At 54.3% G+C, this 22,746-nt stretch overlaps 6 protein-coding genes across 6 annotated transcripts; 5 read left to right on the forward strand and 1 right to left on the reverse strand.

Moving 5' to 3' along the window:
* Nucleotides 1-349: 349 nt before the first annotated feature.
* On the forward strand, nucleotides 350-1,391 carry NCS54_00281000 (Hypothetical protein; the record flags this gene model as incomplete). Its single annotated transcript, XM_053148400.1, has 2 exons — nucleotides 350-542; nucleotides 637-1,391. The coding sequence occupies 2 exons, from the start codon at nucleotides 350-352 to the stop codon at nucleotides 1,389-1,391; spliced, it is 948 nt and encodes a 315-aa protein (XP_053004375.1).
* A 2,557-nt stretch (nucleotides 1,392-3,948) lies between these two features.
* Nucleotides 3,949-5,546, forward strand: NCS54_00281100 (Hypothetical protein; the record flags this gene model as incomplete). Its single annotated transcript, XM_053148401.1, has 3 exons — nucleotides 3,949-4,192; nucleotides 4,398-5,103; nucleotides 5,150-5,546. 3 exons carry the CDS (start codon nucleotides 3,949-3,951, stop codon nucleotides 5,544-5,546), a joined length of 1,347 nt encoding a protein of 448 aa, XP_053004376.1.
* A 1,450-nt stretch (nucleotides 5,547-6,996) lies between these two features.
* NCS54_00281200 (Hypothetical protein) lies at nucleotides 6,997-13,810 on the forward strand (the record flags this gene model as incomplete). The annotated part of the gene is made up of 3 exons (XM_053148402.1): nucleotides 6,997-7,615; nucleotides 7,663-13,703; nucleotides 13,754-13,810. 3 exons carry the CDS (start codon nucleotides 6,997-6,999, stop codon nucleotides 13,808-13,810), a joined length of 6,717 nt encoding a protein of 2,238 aa, XP_053004377.1.
* Nucleotides 13,811-14,448: 638 nt separating this feature from the next.
* NCS54_00281300 (Pyridoxal 5'-phosphate synthase) lies at nucleotides 14,449-15,301 on the forward strand (the record flags this gene model as incomplete). The annotated part of the gene is made up of 2 exons (XM_053148403.1): nucleotides 14,449-14,530; nucleotides 14,607-15,301. The coding sequence occupies 2 exons, from the start codon at nucleotides 14,449-14,451 to the stop codon at nucleotides 15,299-15,301; spliced, it is 777 nt and encodes a 258-aa protein (XP_053004378.1).
* Nucleotides 15,302-17,234: 1,933 nt separating this feature from the next.
* NCS54_00281400 (Imidazole acetol-phosphate transaminase) lies at nucleotides 17,235-18,486 on the forward strand (the record flags this gene model as incomplete). Its single annotated transcript, XM_053148404.1, has 2 exons — nucleotides 17,235-17,308; nucleotides 17,364-18,486. The coding sequence occupies 2 exons, from the start codon at nucleotides 17,235-17,237 to the stop codon at nucleotides 18,484-18,486; spliced, it is 1,197 nt and encodes a 398-aa protein (XP_053004379.1).
* Nucleotides 18,487-18,694: 208 nt separating this feature from the next.
* NCS54_00281500 (Mannan endo-1,6-alpha-mannosidase) lies at nucleotides 18,695-20,148 on the reverse strand (the record flags this gene model as incomplete). Its single annotated transcript, XM_053148405.1, has 2 exons — nucleotides 18,695-20,013; nucleotides 20,061-20,148. 2 exons carry the CDS (start codon nucleotides 20,146-20,148, stop codon nucleotides 18,695-18,697), a joined length of 1,407 nt encoding a protein of 468 aa, XP_053004380.1.
* Nucleotides 20,149-22,746: the final 2,598 nt, after the last annotated feature.

A 22,746-nucleotide genomic window follows, 5' to 3' on the forward strand; every position in this document is an offset into this window, starting at 1 on the left:
AATACCGCCTAGGCGGAATCCTTGTCTGGCAGTGTCTAGCAGAGGCTCAGCCTTACTCTTGGTGAATCCCCCTTGGTCAGCTCTCCACCCGCTCGCTCGTGTTGCACTCCCCTCGGTCTATATATACACACGCGGCTTGGTCTATATAACCTACCCTCCCCCCTTCTTTTTCCCGAGTATAGTTCTGCGTGGCTGCTGTCGTGTGTGTGCTCGCGTGATTCCGCCCTTCAAGCATTCCCTCGTAGACGAGTTTGTTCTTTGCACACACACGTACACGCCGAATCATGAGAACCGGCTCTCTGGGCTGCATAGGATCGAGGACTGGAAGCGTCACCACCAACAAGCAAACATGAACATGAAGCTGGCTCAAGATCAAGACATGATGGATAACGACGACAAGAACTGCCGCTACGAAGGCTACTTTACCTACCGACCTCTCTCCAACCTCCCCACACCGCCCCCGAGCTCTCGTAACTCGTCGGCTGCTCAGTCTCCGAGAACGACTCTTGATGATGGGGAGCCATTGATGGCCCGGTTCAGAGGTGAGTCTAGGGTCAACCAACGTCACGTTGTTTTTCTCATGGATTCGTTATCCGTATCAAACGCAGGGACGTCAACTAACCCGGCTACTCGCAGGTCCCGCCATCCACCTTGTCAACCTCATCCCCTCGTCGGCCTCCCTGGCCACCGCCTCTGTGCCTCTGGTGCAGGCCATCCTCAGCCGCGCAAACTTGCCTATCGAGACGGTCGCTCTTGCGGTGTGCATTCTCGACAGCCTCGACTCTCGTTTCGCCCGTCGATGGCGTCTCTCGTGCCCTCTCCTCTCCGACTACTTTTCCTCCGCGTCTAAGCGACACACTCTCCCCGCGGCTCCTATTGTTCCTCAGCGACAACAGCTGCACATCGATTCGGTCAACCCCGAGCTCATTATCCTCGCGGCGCTTGTCATTGCTGTCAAGTTTACTGAGGACCCTCAGGAAGCTTCACAGTACTACTGCAAGGCTTGGGGACATGGCATGTGGTCTAGCCAGCAGCTCAATGTGACTGAGCGGTGCATCATGGAGAACCTCAACTACCGCATCATGCCTCTATGCGAGGATGACTGCCTGACGGATGCCATGGTGGATATGCAGCTGGCTGCGCAGGCACCCGACTGGGAGATGCACGCCTACAACCACCCCGACAGCGCCTCGAGCGACGACGATAGCGAAGAAAACAACTACATCCCCACCCATACTCGGTCCAAGACACTCAGCTCGGGCAAGGCGACACTGGGCCTAGGCCTCTCCCTCACTCCGGTCGATACCCCCACCGTGGAGGTTACCCAGACGACCGGCACGACTCGACCGTCGAGACTATCCGACGACTATTTCAAGCACTTCCAGGCATGAGATGATATAAAATGGGAATTGGCGTTTGGTTTACGGCATCGACGAGGCGTTTCCTTGGATACCACCACGTACAGCGATTTGGCGACTCGATCCGGCATCACAGCATCCTGCATGCGTCGCTTTGATTTAACTTTCATGTATCTGATCAGCCTCGCCTCGAGTGGCTTGGGACAGAATTAGCGTTTGTAATATGGGCATTGGGCTGGACTGGACTGGACTGGACTGGACTTGGGATCTGGATGAGCATCGATTTGGATTAGGTATGGCATCAACTTTGGGTTCATGGGTCGGGCACGTTTTTCGGCATCTAGGCCAGGATTACACATACCCCTTACCGTATATTCTGGTCAATAATGTTCTATTAATGGTTCCCGTACAAACCGGTCCTTGGCGTGCATTTCCATCGCGTGATGCCTCGTCCATCGCTTTCGTGGCTCCACCCGATGCGACCTGTCTTGTAGTTGAACATGATCACTCTGAAACTTGAAGATGCGGAGGATCCCGATGTATCGTCAACTGACATGGAATGGACCCCTTAATTCTGCTGACCTTTTTTAACCCGGGCCGGTGTGATAAGTGAGCAATGTGGAGGAGATCACGTATTACGTACCACGATACGAGCTTGGATTGTAGTGCAATTATCGGAACCAACGCGTGATTTAGAATTCAATGGTCAGGTTCAATTGACCTCATGCGGAAGTAGTACATAAAGAGCCGCTTAATGGAACAATGGATCAAGGGAGGGATAGATAGGAATGTCTTGGTGACATGCTCACATGTCTTGGTCGCCCAGACACCTTCAATGATAAAAGTGACTGGTATGTAGCGGTGAATAGTCTCTTGATACCGACTGATAAGTGATGGTAATGGCGGTCACAGACGGGGTGAACATGGTGCCCTTGAATGGATTGCGGGATGCCAACAGGGGAGTACGGGGTTCATGAACCGCTCGGGCTCTCGGGGTCTGGGCATGCTAATATCCCTGGCGATATGGGGGTAGAATGGCGGTAGATTGACGGTGAGACGGTTCGTCTGGGTCTTGGCTGATTATTGTGTGCTTGCATAGGCTGGAAATATGGTGTTGCTGAACACAAGCATTGTTTACTTTTATTCATCTCGAGATCGTCTACAACATGTACCATGTTTGCCAGTGCATGTCTGTCGATTCGCCAGCGCCCAAGGAAACTGGAGTCACAGAGGAGCTCGCAGGTATCAGCCTCCTGTTACAATTCACCCCATATAGTTCCTTCGCCAGATTTCCCCAGTCGACATGTCCACAGCAAGACAAACAAAACAGGTTCGACTTGTCCACGCCAACCCTATTCCGGGGAACAACGCAGCAACAACACTCAGCCGGTTGCTCATGTATGACTAGGAAGTAACACAAACAACCACCCCAGCAGCAAGGTTCAATATATAAACAACTCTAGAGAATAACATACCATCGGTGAAGCCATCGCGAACTGCCGCTGCGAGAGCTTCACCAGGAGAATATCGTCGCCTCTCAACCAATCAGGTCGTGTGGCCCAATGGCAAGGCGTCTGACTACGAATCAGAAGATTGTGGGTTCGATCCCCATCATGATCATGATCTTTTGCTGTTTGAGCATTCTTTTTGCTCCGAGACGTGACGTTGAGTTTGTTGGTTTCGTTGATGCAATTGGTACAACGAAACGTGGTGGGAGACAAGCACGTGGCAAACACAGAATATCGGTAACAAAGATGCTCTATAGGAGAGACAACTGAGTTTGCATGTAAGTAACCGCATTTTGTAACCCATGACAACTATTGACAGAGCAAGTGCTCGTTTATAGGACTCGAAGACGGGACTTGAACCTTGTACTTACATAGCATCCTCACCAGCTGACAGACTCGCTTCTATTGGCAACCTGGTGCGGCTCAAGTTAGCGCGGTCTGAAAGAATTTCCCGCTTCCACCATCAGCAACTCAACTCTCACTCTGCTCTGTAATACCATACCATCAAAGCCCCAACAGCCAGTGTTTTGACCTGATCATCACACACTGGCGCAAAGCCATCCGCTCTAATCACAGCCTGGTCCAGCGCTTGTCTTACCCTGGGCGCGCTTCCCTGGCGCCATCCTGGCCTATAACTCGTCACATCCATCATCCATCTCATCCATCCATCCATCGGGAAACACCCAGTTCAAAGGGGTCTCGCTATCGTCTAGACAGCAGCAACAACTGCCGTCTGACAAGGTCCTTTTACCTGACACGTTTATGCAGGGCAACACCTGGCTGCACACCTTCGGCGTGGTCGGCGTCGAATAGCCGTGACGGAAGTGGTCGACGGCCGTGGCCTCAGCCCCACTGCAACCACGTCCAACCGTCTACTCCCCAAGCCCAGCCCAGGTTTCCAATCCCGGACCGTGTCCAGCCTCCACGCCGTCCATCCAGTCCAGTCCAACAAGATCTGTCCGTCTGCGCGTCGCTTGCCTCTGTCTGTCCTCCTCCCACGCCCTGGTCCGCCGCCGCTACGCGCTGCCGCTGCCGCTCCAAGCGCCTCGCCCTCCCTGACGCCGCCCTGACGCCCCGACGCCATGTACTCCGCCGGCTACGGCTTTGCCAACAATGCTGCTCCCTCCTTCAACAACCCTGCCCCACAGCAGCCCGGAGCCCAGCCAGCCGGCCAGCAGATTATGTATAACCAGCAGCAACAGCAGCAGTTCGCCGGCATGACTCCCCAGGGAGCCTTTGCCCCCGGCGCGAACCCTCAAATGATGCCCGGCGGTCCTGGGATGATGCCAAACGCCGGCATGCCGCATATGGCTGCCAATGGTCAGAGTGAGTGTCCTGTGCGCCATGTCAGTTGCCGAGCCGTTCGCGACGCGCTCGGGTGGTTGCTGTTGTTCGTGTTGACGACTACCGAGGTATCAAGATGATATCTGGGTTGAATCGACGCGCGACCGTGGGAGCGCGTCGCAAATCGCTTTGCGCCGTCAGGTGTCATTTGTGTCTTGTTGGGTCACCATGGCTAATTCTTGGATAGTGGCAGGATACCAGCAGCAATTCCAAAACGCCCCCTATGGCCAAGTCGTTCCCTCGTCGGTCGGTCCTCAGAGCTTTACTCCGAACTATATGATGGCGGGTGGCATGCAGGGTTTTCAGATGAACCAGGCTGGGATGCCTCAGCAGCAGATGATGCAAAGGATGCAGCAACAGCCACCGCAACAGCAACAGCAACAACAACAACAACAACCTCCGAACCCTGCGGCCATGGGCCAAGTGTCGACTCCCCAGAGACCCCCGAGTGCTGCTCAAGGTACACCGACCAACGCCTTGCCTTCTCAGCAGGGCCAGTTCCCAACTCCTCAGCCTCCATCACAAAGCCAAACACCAACAAACCAGCAGCAACAACCACCTCAGCAGCCTCCCCAACCTCAGCAGTCACAGGCACAGCAGTCTCAACAGACACCTGCCACAGCTTCAACACCTCAGACACCAACCTTTTCCTCGCATCAAAATCCGGTAGTCAATGGAGGCTCAGCCGTAGCAACACCTTTGAGCCCAGGAACAGAGTCTCGAGAAAAGGAGCGCTTTTCTCTACTACTGGACATCAACCATGAACTTCTCTACGAGTCGATACAGCTCCAAATGACGCAACAAGAACTCAAGAAAGAGCACGCGGGAGATGGAAACGCCGGTGACAAGAAGCCAACAGAAGAAGAAACACATCTGCAACAAGACTACCTTCAGTAAGCGTCTGTGACCTTGATACGGTAACCCAGCTAACAACTATAGGTGCATGAGACGATTGCAGGCAAATCTCTCATATATGGCAGCTCTTGCAGACAGGAAGCCCGAAGTCAAAGTGCCACCATGCCCGGCATATCTCAGTGCTCCCCCTTTGAATCTGACCCTCAAGCTCAAGGCACCAGCTTTGGGACCTGATGGTGCAGAGAACAAGATCGATCCAGTGGCAGACCGTGAAGAGCGAGACAGGAGCATCAAAGAGCTCTACTCACGGCTACAAGCCGCGTTCCCTACGATTGACCCCAAGAAGGAACCGGTTTATCGCATGAACACACAAGGACAGAAGCCAGGCAATGCTGCAAACCAAGCTAGTCCAACGGCTCAAAAGACACCTCAAATGACCAACATGCCAGCACCTCCAATGCCTCAAGGCAGCATGCCCTAACCAATCAGGAATGTACATACGATGAAACCTTATAGACATCGCACGGGAGTTTGGATGGATTATTCCTTGTGTACGGCATTTACACAGTTTTGGTAGTTGGCTAGTCAGGCTGTCGAAGGATCTTTTACAAGTTTAGCCTCGTGGGGACTGTATAGTTAGAGGCAGTGGTTTGAAGCCGGACGAGGTTAGTTGGCAGTTGGCCTGGCTCGAGGCGTTGGGAGCATTACCCGAGAGGATTCACCATGACAAAATTCAATATCAATTCACGTGCCAGTATAGTATCTACAAGGTTACAGCCAGATCTATGATTCGGACGCGTAGATGCAAAAGATCTCGCTCGCGTGACATGAGCTACATAACATACTCTGGAGTCACTGCGGAAAAGATGCACCTGCATGACGGATTCCGACGGCCCATGCTAGAGTATGTAACTAGACGTGTCATGATTGGTCCTCGGAGGAAAAGCGTGAGAGAAAAAAAGATTTTTCAGTCTGTGGAGGTGGATGATGAGGAAGTGGGTTTAGCTACGTAGACGTCGATGGCGGCCCGGGCGCAGGAGTGCCGTCCTAGAAGTGGTCAATGCCGAGTGGGCGTCAGCTAAGACAGCCTTGCTTTGAGTGACAGTCAATATGCCTCGCTGACAGCTTTTCCAAGACTCTCCGCTTACGGCTTACATGTGCAGCTTCTGGAATGGCCATCAGAGTCCGAGGCGATCCACACAGCAACACAGGTGATTGCTTTGTCTTTGTTGCAGTTGATGCCATGACAACCAGCCACCAGACAGACACGCCAGAGTAGCCCGGTAGGTACACGACCAGGACGACGTACTACGTAGGTCCTACCGAACCTCGATACGGCAAGACGCCGTCCCGTAAAACCCTGACCGCTGATCGTAACCCACTCGCCGAGTCCAACCACCCGACTCAAGCTGGTCGATCGCCCATGATGAAAGGTTCCATGTTAAAGGCTTGGGAGGTTCGGCCAAGGCACGGCGGGGCGCTTTAGTGTCCCTGCAGCATCGCCAGGAATGCAGAGATTGGACGCTGTTGAGGAGTCGACCTCCAATTGGCCAATTAGAGGGTTCTATTACCTGCGCTAGCGGCGGCGGGGAGCAGGGCCCTGCTGTTCTGCTAAGCAACAGGCCGGCCGATAAAAAAAAAAAAAAAAAAGTTCGAGTGCCGCCGCATTCATCAACTCTCTCTTCCATCTCTTCTCCTCCAAACCCTCCGCTCCCCTTCTCCTCACTTTCTTCCTCCGCAAGCTGTTGTCGAGGCTGATGATTGCGGAATAGCTTCTGACCTGACCAGGGGAGCTCTGAAAACGAGTTTTCTTGACGGCCGTTGCTCGCAATCTCGCTGTCCCACGACCAACACCCCTCTTTCTGCCCCGCGCTCTCGGGCGCTCTTGAGGAAGCTTCTCTTTTTTTTTTTTTTCCACACACAACAACATCATGTCTATCGCCTCTCTGCCTCCGGCTTCGGCTCGCCAAGTCGGCTCCGAGGATGATGGCCTCGTCTGCCTCGAGCTCGAGGATGGCTCCTCCTTCCAGGGCTACAGCTTTGGTGCCAAGAAGAGCATTGCTGGTGAGCTGGTCTTCCAGACTGGCATGGTGGGGTATCCCGAGTCCGTCACAGATCCCTCGTACAGAGGACAGATCCTCGTCATCACCTTTCCTCTGGTTGGAAACTATGGTGTCCCCTCTCGCGAGACGATGGATGAGCTTCTCGGCGACCTGCCAGCTCACTTTGAGTCGTCCCAGATCCACATTGCTGGTCTGGTGACAGCCTCATACTGCGGCGAGGACTTTTCTCACTTCCTCGCTGAGTCCTCCCTCGGCACTTGGCTCAAGGAGCAGGGTGTTCCCGCCATGTACGGTGTCGACACTCGCGCCCTGACCAAGAAGATCCGTGAAAAGGGCAGCATGCTGGGCAAGATGCGCCTCGAGGCTCCTGGCCTTGCCAACGGCGCCCTCAACGGCCAGGTCGATGCTCCCCTGGCCGCTACCCCTCTCGAGCACTTTGAGCAGATCGATTGGGTCAATCCTAATACCAAGAACTTGGTGGCAGAGGGTGAGTCTTCCAACTTTTGTAGAAGGCGCATGCTCATCGTCGTGTAGTTTCCATCAAGGCTCCCAAGCTGTATAAGCCTCCTCCTTCGGTCGCCCGTAAGCACCCGTCAGGGCGTACTATCCGTGTCCTATGTCTCGATGTCGGTATGAAGTACAACCAGCTGAGGTGCTTCCTCAAGCGTGGTGTCGAGGTCCTCGTCTGCCCCTGGGACTACGACATTGCCAGCGCCATTGACGAGTACGACGGTCTTTTCCTCTCCAACGGTCCTGGTGACCCCGCCGTCCTCGAGAACACCGTCAAGAACATTGCTACCGTGCTTGAGAACAACAAGATTCCCGTCTTTGGTATCTGCCTGGGACATCAGCTCCTGGCCCGCGCCTCTGGTGCCAAGACCACCAAGATGAAGTTTGGTAACCGTGGTCACAACATTCCTTGCACCAGCATGGTGACCGGAAAGTGCCACATCACCTCTCAGAACCACGGTTTCGCCGTCGATGCTGCCAGCTTGACCAATGGCTGGAAGGAGCTCTTTGTCAACGCCAACGATGGCAGCAATGAGGGTATCATGCACGCTGAGAAGCCCTACTTCAGTGTTCAGTTCCACCCCGAGAGCACTCCCGGTCCTCGCGATACCGAGTTCCTCTTCGACGTCTTCATTGACACTATTGCCAACTGCGCCGAGAACCCTGCTCTTCTCCAGGCTCCTGTCAGCTTCCCCGGCGGCACCATCGAGGAGAACGAGCGTCTTCACCCCCGCGTCTCTGTCCGCAAGGTTCTTGTCCTGGGCAGTGGTGGTCTCAGCATTGGTCAGGCTGGTGAGTTTGACTACTCTGGTTCCCAGGCCATCAAGGCTCTGAAGGAGGAGGGCATCTACACTGTCCTGATCAACCCCAACATTGCCACGATTCAGACCTCCAAGGGTTTGGCGGACAAGGTTTACTTCCTTCCCGTCAACGCCGACTTTGTCCGCAAGGTCATCCAGTATGAGCGACCCGATGCCATCTACGTCACCTTCGGTGGACAGACCGCTCTCCAGGTCGGTATCCAGCTCAAGGACGAGTTTGAGGGCCTTGGTGTCAAGGTTCTGGGTACTCCCATTGATACCATCATCACGACTGAGGATCGTGAGCTGTTTGCGCGAAGCATGGACTCTATCGGCGAGAAGTGCGCCAAGTCGGCTTCCGCCAGCAACATCGACGAGGCCATGCACGTCGTCAAGGACATTGGCTTCCCTGTCATTGTTCGTGCTGCCTATGCCCTTGGTGGTCTTGGCAGTGGCTTCGCCAACAACGAGGATGAGCTGCTTGATCTCTGCAACAAGGCTTTCGCCGCCAGTCCCCAGGTTCTCATTGAGCGCAGTATGAAGGGCTGGAAGGAGATTGAGTATGAGGTTGTCCGTGACGCTCAGGACAACTGTATTACCGTCTGTAACATGGAGAACTTTGATCCTCTTGGTATCCACACCGGCGACTCCATCGTTGTCGCGCCTTCACAGACCTTGTCCGACGAGGACTACAACATGCTGCGAACAACAGCTGTCAACGTCATTCGGCATCTCGGCGTCGTGGGAGAGTGCAACATTCAGTATGCCCTGAACCCCTTCTCCCGCGAGTACTGCATTATCGAGGTCAACGCTCGTCTGTCTCGATCATCGGCTCTCGCCTCCAAGGCCACTGGTTATCCTCTGGCCTTTATCGCTGCCAAGCTCGGTCTCGGCATTCCCCTCAAGGAGATCTCCAACTCGGTCACCAAGGTCACTTGCGCCTGCTTCGAGCCTTCTCTCGATTACGTCGTGGTCAAGATGCCTCGATGGGATCTCAAGAAGTTCACTCGTGTGTCCACTCAGCTTGGTTCCTCCATGAAGAGTGTGGGTGAAGTCATGAGCATCGGCCGATCGTTCGAGGAAGCCATTCAAAAGGCTATCCGAGCCATTGACTTCCACAACCTCGGCTTTGGCGAGACCAAGGCCCTGATGAGCATTGACGATGAGCTCCAGACTCCCTCTGATCAGCGTCTGTTTGCTATCGCCAACGCTATGCACGAGGGTTACACTGTCGACAAGATCTGGGAACTGACCAAGATCGACAAGTGGTTCCTCCGCAAGCTCAAGGGCCTGAGCGACTTTGCCAAGAAGATGACCAGCTACAGCACCACCGACATTGCTACCAGCCCGTCGATTCTGCTGCAGGCCAAGCGTCTCGGTTTCTGTGATCGACAGCTCGCCAAGTTCTGGAGCTCCAACGAGATTGCCGTTCGTCGTCTGCGACTCGAGGCCGGCATCCAGCCCTTCGTCAAGCAGATTGATACCGTTGCGGCCGAGTTCCCTGCCTTTACAAACTACCTGTACATGACGTACAACGCCTCAGAGCACGATGTCAAGTTTGAGGATCACGGTGTCATGGTCCTGGGCTCTGGTGTGTACCGAATCGGTTCCTCAGTCGAGTTCGATTGGTGCTCAGTCCGCGCCATCCGCACTCTGCGTGCTACCGGTTTCAAGACCATCATGGTCAACTACAACCCCGAGACCGTAAGTACCGATTATGACGAGGCCGACAAGCTGTACTTTGAGAACATCAACCTCGAGACTGTCCTGGATATCTACCAGCTGGAGAACTCGAGCGGTGTTTTGGGTGCTATGGGTGGTCAGACTCCCAACAACATCGCCCTGCCCCTCCACCGTGCCGGTGTCAAGGTCCTGGGTACTTCCCCTGAGATGATTGACAACGCCGAGAACCGATACAAGTTCTCTCGTATGCTTGACCGCATCGAGGTTGACCAGCCCACCTGGAAGGAGCTTACTAGCTTCGAGGAGGCCAGAGCTTTCTGTGACAAGGTCTCGTACCCTGTGCTTGTGCGACCTTCGTACGTTCTCTCTGGTGCCGCCATGAACACTGTCTATTCCGAGAAGGATCTCGAGAACTACCTAGCTCAGGCCGCCGAGGTCTCCCGCGAGCACCCCGTGGTTATCACCAAGTACATTGAGAACGCCAAGGAGATTGAGATGGACGCTGTCGCCAAGGATGGTAACGTTATTGGCCACTTCATCTCGGAGCACGTCGAGAACGCTGGTGTCCACTCTGGTGATGCCACTTTGATTCTCCCTCCTCAGGATCTTGAGCAGACCACCATCGACCGCATCGTCGAGGCCACCCGCAAGATTGGTGCCGCTCTCAACGTCACTGGTCCCTTCAACATCCAGTTCATTGCCAAGGACAACGATATCAAGGTCATTGAGTGCAACGTCCGCGCCTCGCGTTCGTTCCCCTTTGTGTCCAAGGTCATGGGTGTTGACCTGATCGAGATGGCCACCAAGGCTATTATGGGCCAGCCCTTCCAGGAGTACCCTCCCACTGACCTTGCCCCTGACTGCGTCGGTGTCAAGGTGCCCCAGTTCAGTTTCTCCCGTCTCTCTGGTGCTGATCCTGTTCTGGGTGTTGAGATGGCCTCCACTGGTGAGGTTGCTTGCTTCGGTGTTGACAAGGCCGAGGCCTACCTCAAGGCTCTGATGTCGACTGGCTTCAAGATCCCCAAGAAGAACGTCCTCCTGTCCATTGGTTCCTACAAGGACAAGCGAGAGATGCTTCCTTCGATCCAGAAGCTTGAGAAGATTGGCTACAAGCTGTTTGCCACTTCCGGTACTGCCGATTTCCTCCAGGAGCATGGCGTCCAGGTTCAGTATCTCGAGGTCCTCGGCAAGGAGGAGGATACCAGCTCTGAGTTCTCGCTCACCCAGCATCTGGCCAAGAACACCATCGACCTGTACATCAACCTTCCCTCTAACAACAAGTACCGCCGCCCTGCCAACTACATGAGCAAGGGTTACCAGACCCGACGTATGGCTGTTGACTACCAGATTCCCCTGGTGACCAACGTCAAGAACGCCAAGATCCTCATCGAGGCCATTGCTCGCCACTTTGAGCTTGAGGTGTCCAAGCGCGACTACCAGACCAGCCACCGCACCGTCGTGCTGCCTGGACTTATCAACATTGCCGCCTTTGTCCCCGGCATTGTTTCCCCTGACAGCCAGGATCTCCAGACTGTCACCAAGGCTTCCATCTCGGCCGGTTTCAGCATGATCCGAGTTATGCCTCTGGGTGTGGACGGCGCTATTACCGATGCCCTTACCCTGAGCGCTGCTCAACAGAACAGCCGACGTGGTGGTTACTGCGACTACAACTTCTCTGTGGCCGCTACTTCGGACAATGCTGACCAGATCAGCCATGTCACCGGTGAGGTGGGATCTCTCTTCATCCCCTTCAACCACCTCTCTGGCAACATCAGCAAGGTTGCTGCTGTCACCGCTCACTTTGACGCCTGGCCTACTCACAAGCCTATCGTCACCGATGCCAAGCTGACCGATCTGGCTTCGATCCTCCTCCTGGCCAGCCTGCACAACCGACGTATCCACGTCACCTCGATCACCAACCGCGACGACATCAAGCTCATCGCTCTCAGCAAGGAGAAGGGTCTCCAGGTTACCTGCGATGTGTCCATCTACTCGCTCTACCTCTCTCGGGATGACTACCCCGAGTGCGAGCGTCTCCCTACATCTGCTGACCAGGCCGCCCTCTGGGAGCACATGTCGACTATTGATGTCTTCTCCATCGGCAGTCTGCCCTTCCGTCTGGCCACCTCCCTCGGCCACAAGGCTGACCCCTCAATGGGCATCGCTGATGCTCTGCCCCTGCTGCTGACCTCGGTCGCTGAGGGTCGCCTGACTGTCGATGACATCAAGGCTCGCCTCTACACCAACCCCATGGAGATCTTTGAGCTCCACGAGCAGGTTGGCACCACCATTGAGGCTGAAATTGACCGTCCCTACACCGTGGCCGCTGGTGAGTTCTGGTCTCCTTTCGAGGGCCGTCGCATGCGCGCTTCAGTTCAGCGAGTCACCTTCCAGGACACCACCGTCTGCCTCGATGGTGAGGTTCTGCCTGTCTCTCCTCAGGGCAAGGACATGTCGGCGCACATTGCTCCTCCCATGTCTCCCCCCGTCAAGCCGACCGTTTCCATCTCACAGACGACCGAGTCGCCCCAGGCCCGTCGTCTGTCCATGCTTGGTGGTGTGAAGCCCCTGAACCGCCTCCGTGGAGTTGACGCCGGTGTGGGTGCTACCCTGCCCTCGCCTGCTCGCGGTGCTGCTCCTGTCGACGAGCTCGCTCCTGCTCTGCACCTGCAGCCTCTGGTCAGCTCTTCGCTCCAGCAGCTTCTGTCGCAGCCTTCTGCCTTCAAGAACACCCACGTTCTGTCAGTCAAGTCGTACAGCCGAGCTGATCTCCACCTGCTCTTCACTGTGGCCCAGGAGATGCGTCTTGGTGTGCAGCGTGAGGGTGTTCTCAACATCCTCCGAGGCCGTGTCCTGACAACGCTCTTCTACGAGCCCTCCACCCGCACCTCGGCTTCTTTCGATGCTGCCATGCAGCGTCTTGGTGGCCGCACCATCGCCATCTCCACCTCCCACTCTTCGGTCCAGAAGGGTGAGACTCTTCAGGACACCCTCCGAACTCTGGCTTGCTACGGTGACGCCGTTGTCCTCCGTCACCCTGAGGAGAGCAGTGTGCATGCTGCCCAGAAGTACAGCCCTGTCCCCGTCATCAACGGTGGCAACGGCAGCAAGGAGCACCCTACCCAGGCCTTCCTGGATCTCTTCACCATCCGTGAGGAGCTTGGAACTGTCCAGGGCTTGACCATCACCTTCCTGGGTGATCTTCTCTACGGCCGACCTGTGCACTCTCTTGTGTACCTGCTCCGACACTACCACGTGCAGGTTCAGCTGGTCGCCCCCAAGGCTCTGGCCCTGCCGGCCAAGGTCCGAGAGCAGCTGGTGGCTTCCGGACAGCTTCTGTGCGAGTCCGAGACTCTTACCCCTGAGATCATGGCTCGCAGCGATGTTCTCTACTGCACCCGCGTGCAGCGTGAGCGCTTCCCTAGCGAGGAGGAGTACCAGCGCGTCAAGAACTCTTACCGAGTGGACAACGCTTCGCTCAAGCATGCCAAGAGCTCCATGATTGTGATGCACCCCCTGCCTCGCAACGAAGAGGTTGCCGAGGAGGTCGACTTTGACCAACGGGCTGCATACTTCCGACAGGTGAGAACCCCCTTGACTTTACCCAAAACAAGATTACTGACTTTCTGCAGATGCGCTATGGCCTCTACTGCCGCATGGCTCTGTTGGCTCTGGTTATGGCTGAGTAGAGGGAGGGATATAAAAAGTTTCATGATTTGTTCCAAAGATTGTATTTGAGAGCCGGATAGAAATTGGCGTGCGTTAGCAAGCATTCCAGGATTATGCCCGTGACGACCTGAGATGTCTTAGATGTGTAATTACGACTCGCGTCGTGTGTAATGAGTTATGTACTGTATGTATGTATGTATTATGTATATATATATATGTCGTATACGTGTTGTATACGTTTATTTTATTTTATCCGTGCGTTCGTTGTGTGTGTTGTGTATGTTTGTCTCGTATTGTGGCGTGAAGGTCAGGTTGTGAAGCCGGTTGAGATGTGGGGGTGAGGGAGTGTTTACAGATTATCATGCTTGAGGCCCTTGCAAAGCTTCTTGAATGTTCCAAAGCTTTGATATTCATGTTCCGACGTAGAGTTCTATTCGTCCACACCCCTTTCCAGGGTCTAGCCTCATCGTGGAGAGGCGTCGAAATCTCCCGATTCAAGAGTGCCCCTCGACGATGTCATCACCCCACCGGGAGAGTACGTACCTTGTAGTCACCGGGTTCCGGTTGTCATAAATTATCGTATGCGCCCAAAGTCACACTTTCGACGTTGCATGATATATAACCCTCATCCTTCACCGCCAGACATTGCAGTCAGTTAATGCGAATTACTCCCACTGCTTCGCTACTGTCAATCGCGAGAATGGCTCTTCATCCGCCGCCCGAGACGTCCAAGCTGATCTGTATGTTTTGACTGCCCCTCCCCCGCACTCGCGATGGGAATCGCCTCATGACTCCTCGCTGACAGGATGCCTCCAGTCGCCCCCGCGGGCTCCAAGCCCACAGGTCAGGCTGAGCAGTTCACAAGGGGAACCCTCGTTCGCTCACAGCTAAACTCGACCTCGCCGATCCCCCAGTTCCACGAGTGGTTCTCGCGCGCGCAAAAGCCCGACTCTGGCGTCGCACACCCAGAGGCGTGCACCCTCTCAACCGCCTCTCTTCCGTCGGGCCGCGTGTCCTCGCGCACCGTGTACCTCAAGGAGTTGGATGCCCGCGGGTTCGTCATCTACACAAACCTCGGCACGTCGCGCAAGTCGGCAGATATGGAGAGCAACCCGCGGGCTGCGCTGCTGTTCTTTTGGGAGGCGCTGCAGCAGCAGGTGCATGTCGAGGGAAAGGTGGAGCGCATCACCCGTGAGGAGAGCCAGACATACTACGATACGAGAGCACGCGGAAGTCGTATTGGTGCATGGGCTAGTCGACAGAGTCAGGTGCTAGAGCCTCAAGGTGAGGGTGACGATGGACGGGAGCAGCTACAGGAGTGGTACAAAGAGGTCGAGGAGCGGTTCGAGGGAGAGGAGAAGATTCCTGTGCCGGAGTTTTGGGGTGGCGTGAGAATTATTCCTGACAGGATGGAGTTCTGGCAGGGTAGGGAGAGCCGCCTGCACGACCGGTTCGTGTATGAGCGTGAGGGAGAAGCCGAAGAGTGGACGCTGAAGAGGTTGAGCCCTTAGGCATGTGGTTACGGTGACCATCTCCACTCGATCTTCGTTAGACTTGCGAGGATGGATTGTCTTGCATTTGCTAGCCCATTGACATTTACATGGTTATTAGACTAGAAGGAACAAAAGCGAGCTGAATGAAAGCATGTTATGTCAATTGATTGACAAGTTACCGTCCCAGAAACAGTTGGGTGAAGCCATTAGTGATCCCGTTCCAGATGCTGAGGGTTCCATCCCGTTGCTAATATCACAGAGGATACAATGTATAGTATAATCAACATATAGCAATGCATATCCATCCTCGTGTTTCCCAGCGTCTCATCTCTCAGCCATACCACCAGGCCGCGACATAGAATGTCTTGATTCTCATCAAGCATCGGGATTGATGCACGGAGATTCAAAAAGAAAGATGGGTCCGGAGTGGATCCCGGCGTCCTCCAGCCCCGAAGTCTCCGGCCTACCACCTTTGGAAAGACAGCACAAAACAGCATCAAAACAACGTCGAAAGACGCAAAAAGAGAGTGATCATGATGGGGATCGAACCCACAATCTTCTGATTCGTAGTCAGACGCCTTGCCATTGGGCCACACGACCTCTTGATTGGTTGATGTTCTTGCCGTCTGTTGCAGCTCAAGTCCCGGGCCGAAGGATTGAGATTGTGGGAAAAGCGGGTCTCGGGGCGGGCTAAAATCAACGCAAACCCACTTGAAGAGGCATGATGAGAAAAGTTTTCGTCGAGGCCGGGTGAGAGCCGGACAATAGTGGCAGTCATGTATATCGTACTTGTTGATTATGATTGAGACCAAAAAAAGAAGTGAAGTCAGTTGGGTAGGATGTCAAGAGTTGTCCAAACCTTGGAGCCCCTCAACACCAACGAAACTCTCACCATCTGCATCTCGCACCACACAACACCAAGGCAAAAAGAAACGTTGATCATGATGGGGATCGAACCCACAATCTTCTGATTCGTAGTCAGACGCCTTGCCATTGGGCCACACGACCATCTTGTCTTGTGCTGTGACTGTCGGGTCGTTGTTGCAGTCCATGCTGTTGGCGTGAGGTTGTTATCGTTCTGCGGCTGCATCTAGGCGTCATGTCGGACTGTGGAAGAGATCCAAATGAGACTCTGACGGGTCAATGTTAGCATTGATTTACATGTTGCAATATGTTTGCAAGTCCAGAGCCGTACACACTGATCTTGCTTCCTTGTGCTCCAAGGCCCCCATATCGCATGGGCGGGGTCTTGTGAGACTCGTCGAGACCTTGCGCGGATGAAGTCCATGGAAGGACTTTATATGAAATGATGCCTATGAGTATTAGCTATCCTCTTTTCCTAGTTCCCTTCTTTCGTGGCCTGGTAAATGTGTTGGTGATTTCGTTGATGGTTGTTGACAGATGCCTGATGACAGTTGTTGCTTTGACTTGGAGATTACACTAACATGACTGACCGCCACATATCTCGGAGAAAGTGACTACCCAGCTCCCGAGACAAGGAACTTGAGTCACTATGTAACCCCGGTAGTACCACTTACACCTACGTACTATAGAATCTCTAAAGTCAGAAGTTATTGACAAGATAGTGATCGGAATAGAGCCTTCCAGTGACCAGTCTAGGGTATCTACAATGACCTCAACCTCAACCCGACGCATCGTCAACATGAGTAATTGACACCCAATGCTTCACGTGTGAACCCTTCTAGCTCCAATAAATCCATTTCTCACATCAAATCATCCATCAAGGTCCCAAACACCACAGATATCCCCGTGTCCCTCATATCTGCCGTGTCCCCAGCCAAGGAGCACCGCCCCACAAAAAAACCACCAGTGACTCGTCCCTCCGGCGTCGGAATTGACTTTGGACAAGTTAAAGAGCCACGAGGGAAGCTCTATCTTCTCGTCTACTCACACCCGACAATCCATCACAGCTCAGAGGACTCCAGTCAAGATGTCCCCCTTCAACCTCGAGGCCTGCGCAAGGCCAAACATCCTCGCACTCCAGCCCTACCGCTGCGCAAGAGAGCAAGTTTGCTACCCCTCCCCCGCTTTGGACTCAAACTGACCAACCGTCCCGCAGCGATTACAAGGACGACGGCACAAACATCCTCCTCGATGCCAACGAGAACGCTTATGGTCCTTCGCTCGGGGATGATATCGCCAAAGATGGAGGCTCCGACGTCGACTTTCTCGGTCTTCACCGGTATCCCGATCCTCACCAGGAGCCGCTGAAGCAGCAGCTCTGCCAGCTTCGTAATACCCACGCTCACACTCCCAAGACGCTCAAGCCTGAGAACCTGTTTGTTGGCGTTGGAAGTGACGAGGCCATTGACGCTCTGCTGCGATGCTTCTGCGTTCCCGGCCGCGATCGCATTCTTACATGCCCACCTACATACGGCATGTACGCTGTGTCCGCCCAGGTCAACGACGTAGCCATCGTCAAGGTCCCTCTCCTCTCGGCCCCGTCCTTTGCCATTGACGTTCCTGCCGTGCTCGCCGCCCTGTCCAATGAGCCCAACATCAAGCTCGTCTACCTGTGCTCCCCCGGAAACCCTACAGGCTCTCTCCTCGCAAAGGCCGACGTCCAGCAGATCCTCAACCACCCCACCTGGAACGGCGTCGTAGTCCTCGACGAGGCCTACATCGACTTTGCCCCAGAGAATGCTTCTCTCGCCGAGTGGGTCACCGAGTTCCCCAACTTAGTTGTCATGCAGACCCTGTCCAAGGCGTTTGGCATGGCTGGTATTCGTCTCGGCGCTGCCTTCACTTCGCCCCCAATTGCTAGGCTACTGAACAGCCTCAAGGCTCCCTACAACATCTCTAGCCCTACGAGCTCTCTCGCATCTTATGCCGTCTCTGAGCGTGGCCTTGCTGTGATGCGTGCCAACCGCGCGCGTCTTCTCGAGCAGCGTGACCGTCTTATCGAGGAGCTTCCCAAGATTCCTGGCGTGGGTCGTCTCCGCGGCGGCACCGAGAGCAACTTTTTGCTCTACGAGATGCTCGACGCCGCAGGAAACCCTGACAACGCGACAGCATTGGCAGTATACGAGAAGCTTGCCGAGTCCAAGGGCGTCGTGGTGCGGTTCAGGGGTAAGGAGCACGGGTGCCTGGGATGTCTTCGTATCACTCTTGGAACCGAGGCTGAGGTGACGAGATTCCTTGAGTCGCTGCGGGTGACGTTGGCCGAGGTTAGAGGACAATAGAGGGAAAAAAGAAAGGGGAAAAAGGCGATAAACAGACGGCGTTCTGGTTGGATCTAGGTTGTCTAGACGTAATCTCGTGAAATTATAGAAGCAACGCTCATGACTTGGGCTTTTTTACAAGAAAGAATCCAGACGCCCATTCTATCATATCCTAACAACGCCTGTGGTCTAATCCTGGTGCAAATCTATAATATATGTACATGTGTGTTTAGGCCAGTCCCAACAGCAGGAGAACTGTGCCGATGCTGAACGACGCAAGAACAAGATCTGCTCGAGCCAGACTGGCAGCGTCGTCACTCTCTGTTGGCTTGGGTTTCTCTGTGTTGGTAGGCGACGGTGTAGGAGTGGCCTTGACCTTGGACTCCTTGTTCCAGTCGGTGCTGCGGACCACCTTGATCTGGTCCCCCTGAAGAGGTACGGGGAGATCATCTAGCAGAAGACCCTGGACAATCTCGAGGGCGCACATCTGCTGACCAAGACCCGGGTTTCCGTCAAAGCCGCCTACCCACCATCGCATACCACATTCACGACCAGACTTGCCGCCAGTGCAAGTCTTGGCAGCGGCTTGAGCTGAAGGCACGAGGAAGCGCTCAACGTGGTCCTTTAGTGAGGGCTGCATCTGGATGCTCTGGTACATGAAGCGCGATAGATAACCCTTGAAGGTAGACATGTCCCAGTTGCACGTGTTGACCGTCTCGCAAGCCGCTTCGTACATGATGTCCGTGCTGTTATCAAAGGGGGAGAAGAACCAATCAGTACCGTCAAGGAGCCGCTTGGAACGTTCCTCCCACTCGGGCTTGCCAGTGTAGTTTGCGAGGACGGCAGCGCCGTACAGGTAGATGCCGCTGGTGTAGGTGAAGGAGTGGTAGGTAGTCTTTTCGCAGTTGTCGAGCACGCTGGCGCCGTCGTAGACGTGGTAGTTGCGCTTGTCGATGAAGCCAACCTCCCACGACCAGTCCCAGACCTTGTTCGCCCAGTCGAGATATGTGCTGTTGCCGGTGGCTCTGGCAAGACGCGCCGCGAGCTGGAAGAAGCCGCCGTTGCTGACCGAGTTCTTGTAAGTGAGACCGTTGGGGTTCTCGGGGAAGATCTGCCAAAGGAGGCCGCCGTTGCAGGCCGACGTATTCCAGCGGCCGACTAGCTCGTTGAATACGTTGGCGCTAATGTCGAGCCACGAGGGGAGCGTTGTATTTGGCTGAGGAAAGTTGCGCTCCGCGGCTGAGAGAACGGCCGAGCCCCAGAAGAAGAGGTCATCGTTGCCCTCCTCGTCGGCGTGCTCCGGGGGCATGTAGTCGTGGTCGGGGCCGAGGTTTGTGGGAGCCAGCAGGGCCTGGATGATTACGTCGTTGTAGCTGGGGTCTCCGGTGAAGTGGTAGTAGTCCAGCATGACGCCCCAGAGGGCGCCGGCAACCCACCAGTAGTAAGGATCCTGGAGGTCGCCGAGATCCTTGGGGACGGTGGATGTGTTGCCGCTGTAGTACGTCATGGCGTCGTAGGCGATACTTGCTGCCACATCCTTGATGGAGTCTGGGCTTGTTAGTCAGGTGTGCGACAAACAGACAGACGCGACATACCAGGGTCATTGATGTCCAAGGAACTGGGAGCTGTCTTGTTAGCGGCCGCGACGAGCGAGGCCAAACTGGCCAAGGCCCAGAGCTTCATAATGGTGGTAAAAAATTGGTGTCGCTCAGCGATGATTCTGTTGATGTGGGTGTAAGTGAGTGATGGGCCGAGTGGGTAACGTCTTGTTTTGCGGGCGAATAAATATTGAACCCTCGCAGATAATGAATGTCAGAGGCAGTCGATGAATGAGTCGAGTAAAGCGAGAGAGAAATCTATGTACGATTCAAGGCGAGAAGTCGCGTCGAAGCTGAGAATTGAGGGAGAGAATGGCCCTAGAACGGATGGAAGGAGAGAATGAATGTTGTGGGGAGATAGAGAAAGAAGTAAGAAAAGAGAAGGAAAAAATGTCAGAGGGGCCAGAAGCGCAGCGATTCGACAAAGATACGATAACAGAATGGGAATACGAGGACGAGAAATAAGCTGAGGCTCGACAAGAGATTCCAAGGCTGGACCGGGCTAGATCGACTAGGGCATGGATGACATGGAGCTTGGGAAGACGGGAGAGGGCTCCAGGCTATTAATATCGCCCCCAACTAACCAGCGGGTTGCTGCTTTCAGGCCTGTCTTGTCTTGTCTTATCTTGCGGTAGGCAGGGTCAGCTAGACCAAAAGCAAAGTCTAGATCAAGAGGAGCTGAGAGAGAGAGAGAAATCCATGCCTTTTTCTTCCTTCTCCTCCGCAGTTGGGCTGGGCTCAGCCTCTTCTGCCCAGGGATTATAACCCCTGAAACTCGGCTTCCCCATGGGATTGACCCACGATGCTCGGTCGATCAACCGTCACAACTGACCAGTGACATGCCTCGCATTGAGAAAATCCGTGTTACAGACAAAATGGCCATTGTTTCGTCTGGCCGCGCGGGTAAGGGCAAACACTCTACAACCTAGTATCTCCTGTTTGTCTGTTACCGCTAGAGGAACACATGGCGGTGATCGATGATGGCGCCAGCAGAGGAAAAAACGCCTTCGAAACAGAGTTGGAAAAAGCGCCAGGGGTAAGACCCACTGGACGTGTCTTGGCTTTGGGTGGCAGCTGGAACGGTACAGGCTCTGAGAGACGCTGAGATCGTGAGTTTGGCGCCATGGGGGAGGTCAACGTCTTCAAGACTCCTGATAGGGCCATGTTGATGATGGCGCGTCTACGGAGAATTCGAGTAGATTATTCCTTCAAGGCCTCTTTTATTGCCTGTATGTCTTGTACTTCGTAGACCTCTGAATGCTTCACCGTCCAGAGTACAACGTAGCACAGAATCATCCCTGTAGCCCACCCGTCAGCTCTGCATAAACGTTACCCACACGCATTCTTCCCTTGCTTCACCTTTCCACCCATCGCATCGCATTGCATCCCAGACCAAGACACACGCACACGCAAGCAAACGTGAAAAAAAAGGGGGCCGGCTTGAAACGTGAAACATGTTCAATCAGAAACAACAACAACAGCAACAACAACAGCAACAACAACAGCAACAACAACAGCAACAACAACAGCAACAACAACAGCAACAACAACAGGAACCGTTCAACGCTTTCTGTCTCCTGTTTCGTCCGCGTCAACCATCATGATCGGTACCTTGCAGGCGGCTGCTGAGTCAGACACGTAAAAAAGCAAGCAGGCAGGCCAGGAACAAGAAAACCGTCGGTTCTAGACCCTGTCCCTTTCTAGTGACATCAATGGCTAGAATGGTTTCGGTTCGCGGTGCTTACCCGACCGTCTGTGCTAGCTGTCAGCCCCTCAAGGTGACATGGACGATAAAACATGGGACGAAAAGAGACGAGCAGACTAGAAGGGGAAGGGAGCTCACGGCCAAGACCTTGGCCTGCAGACCAAGAAAAAAGGACTGTGGTCTTGGCTTCCACAACAACATTCCCTCGGGAGCCAAGATTTCCTGTCTTGGAGCCGAGATGCACCTCTCGTATGCGTAAATCATTCTGCTGATGCATGATCCGAGGTAATCTTGCGACCCTGAAGCCTCGCAGCAAGCCCGTCAGCAGAGAGAGACAGGGCTGACTTGCTGTCACTGTGGTAGATCTGCCTATTTTTCGTCATAGACTTGGCCTCATTTCCTCTAGCGTTTTTGATATGCTGGCTGGCTGTCGGCACTAGCGGAGTGATCTGAGTCGCACAAACGGATGGTTCCAACAATGGGTGGCAGAAGGGTACCTGCATGTGGGATGGTGGTTTCACGAATCAACCAAGCTTTATTGTAGCCGGCCGTTTGAACCAGAGCCTCGGAGTCTGACAAGGAGCAACCATTAATCATGGCAGCTTGTAATGAACATAGCCATGCATATGCGGTCCAAAGAATCTCACAAAGCTCACGAATGTCACCCGCCAAGACTCACCATCCGGCCCTCTACGTATGAGCCCTGAAAGAATCGCCGTCTGCCATCAAATCGTCAAGATGGCCGAGCGGTCGAAGGCGCTGTGTTCAAGACCCACTTGAGTTCTCTTGCCCTCTAAACAAGGGTGTTTCCACAGTATCGAAAGATTCTTGGGTTCGAATCCCAATCTTGACATTGAGACCATCGTGAGATATGTTTTTTTGCTTCATTTGACAATTCTTTGTGGTTCTGGCACAATGGCGACTCCATAGTACCAGATACGAGTCGCTCTTTTCAACAAATAAGCCAGGATGGCCGAG

This window comes from Fusarium falciforme, chromosome 2, assembly GCF_026873545.1.
Source record: "Fusarium falciforme chromosome 2, complete sequence".
Classification (NCBI taxonomy): Eukaryota; Fungi; Ascomycota; class Sordariomycetes; order Hypocreales; family Nectriaceae; genus Fusarium; species Fusarium falciforme.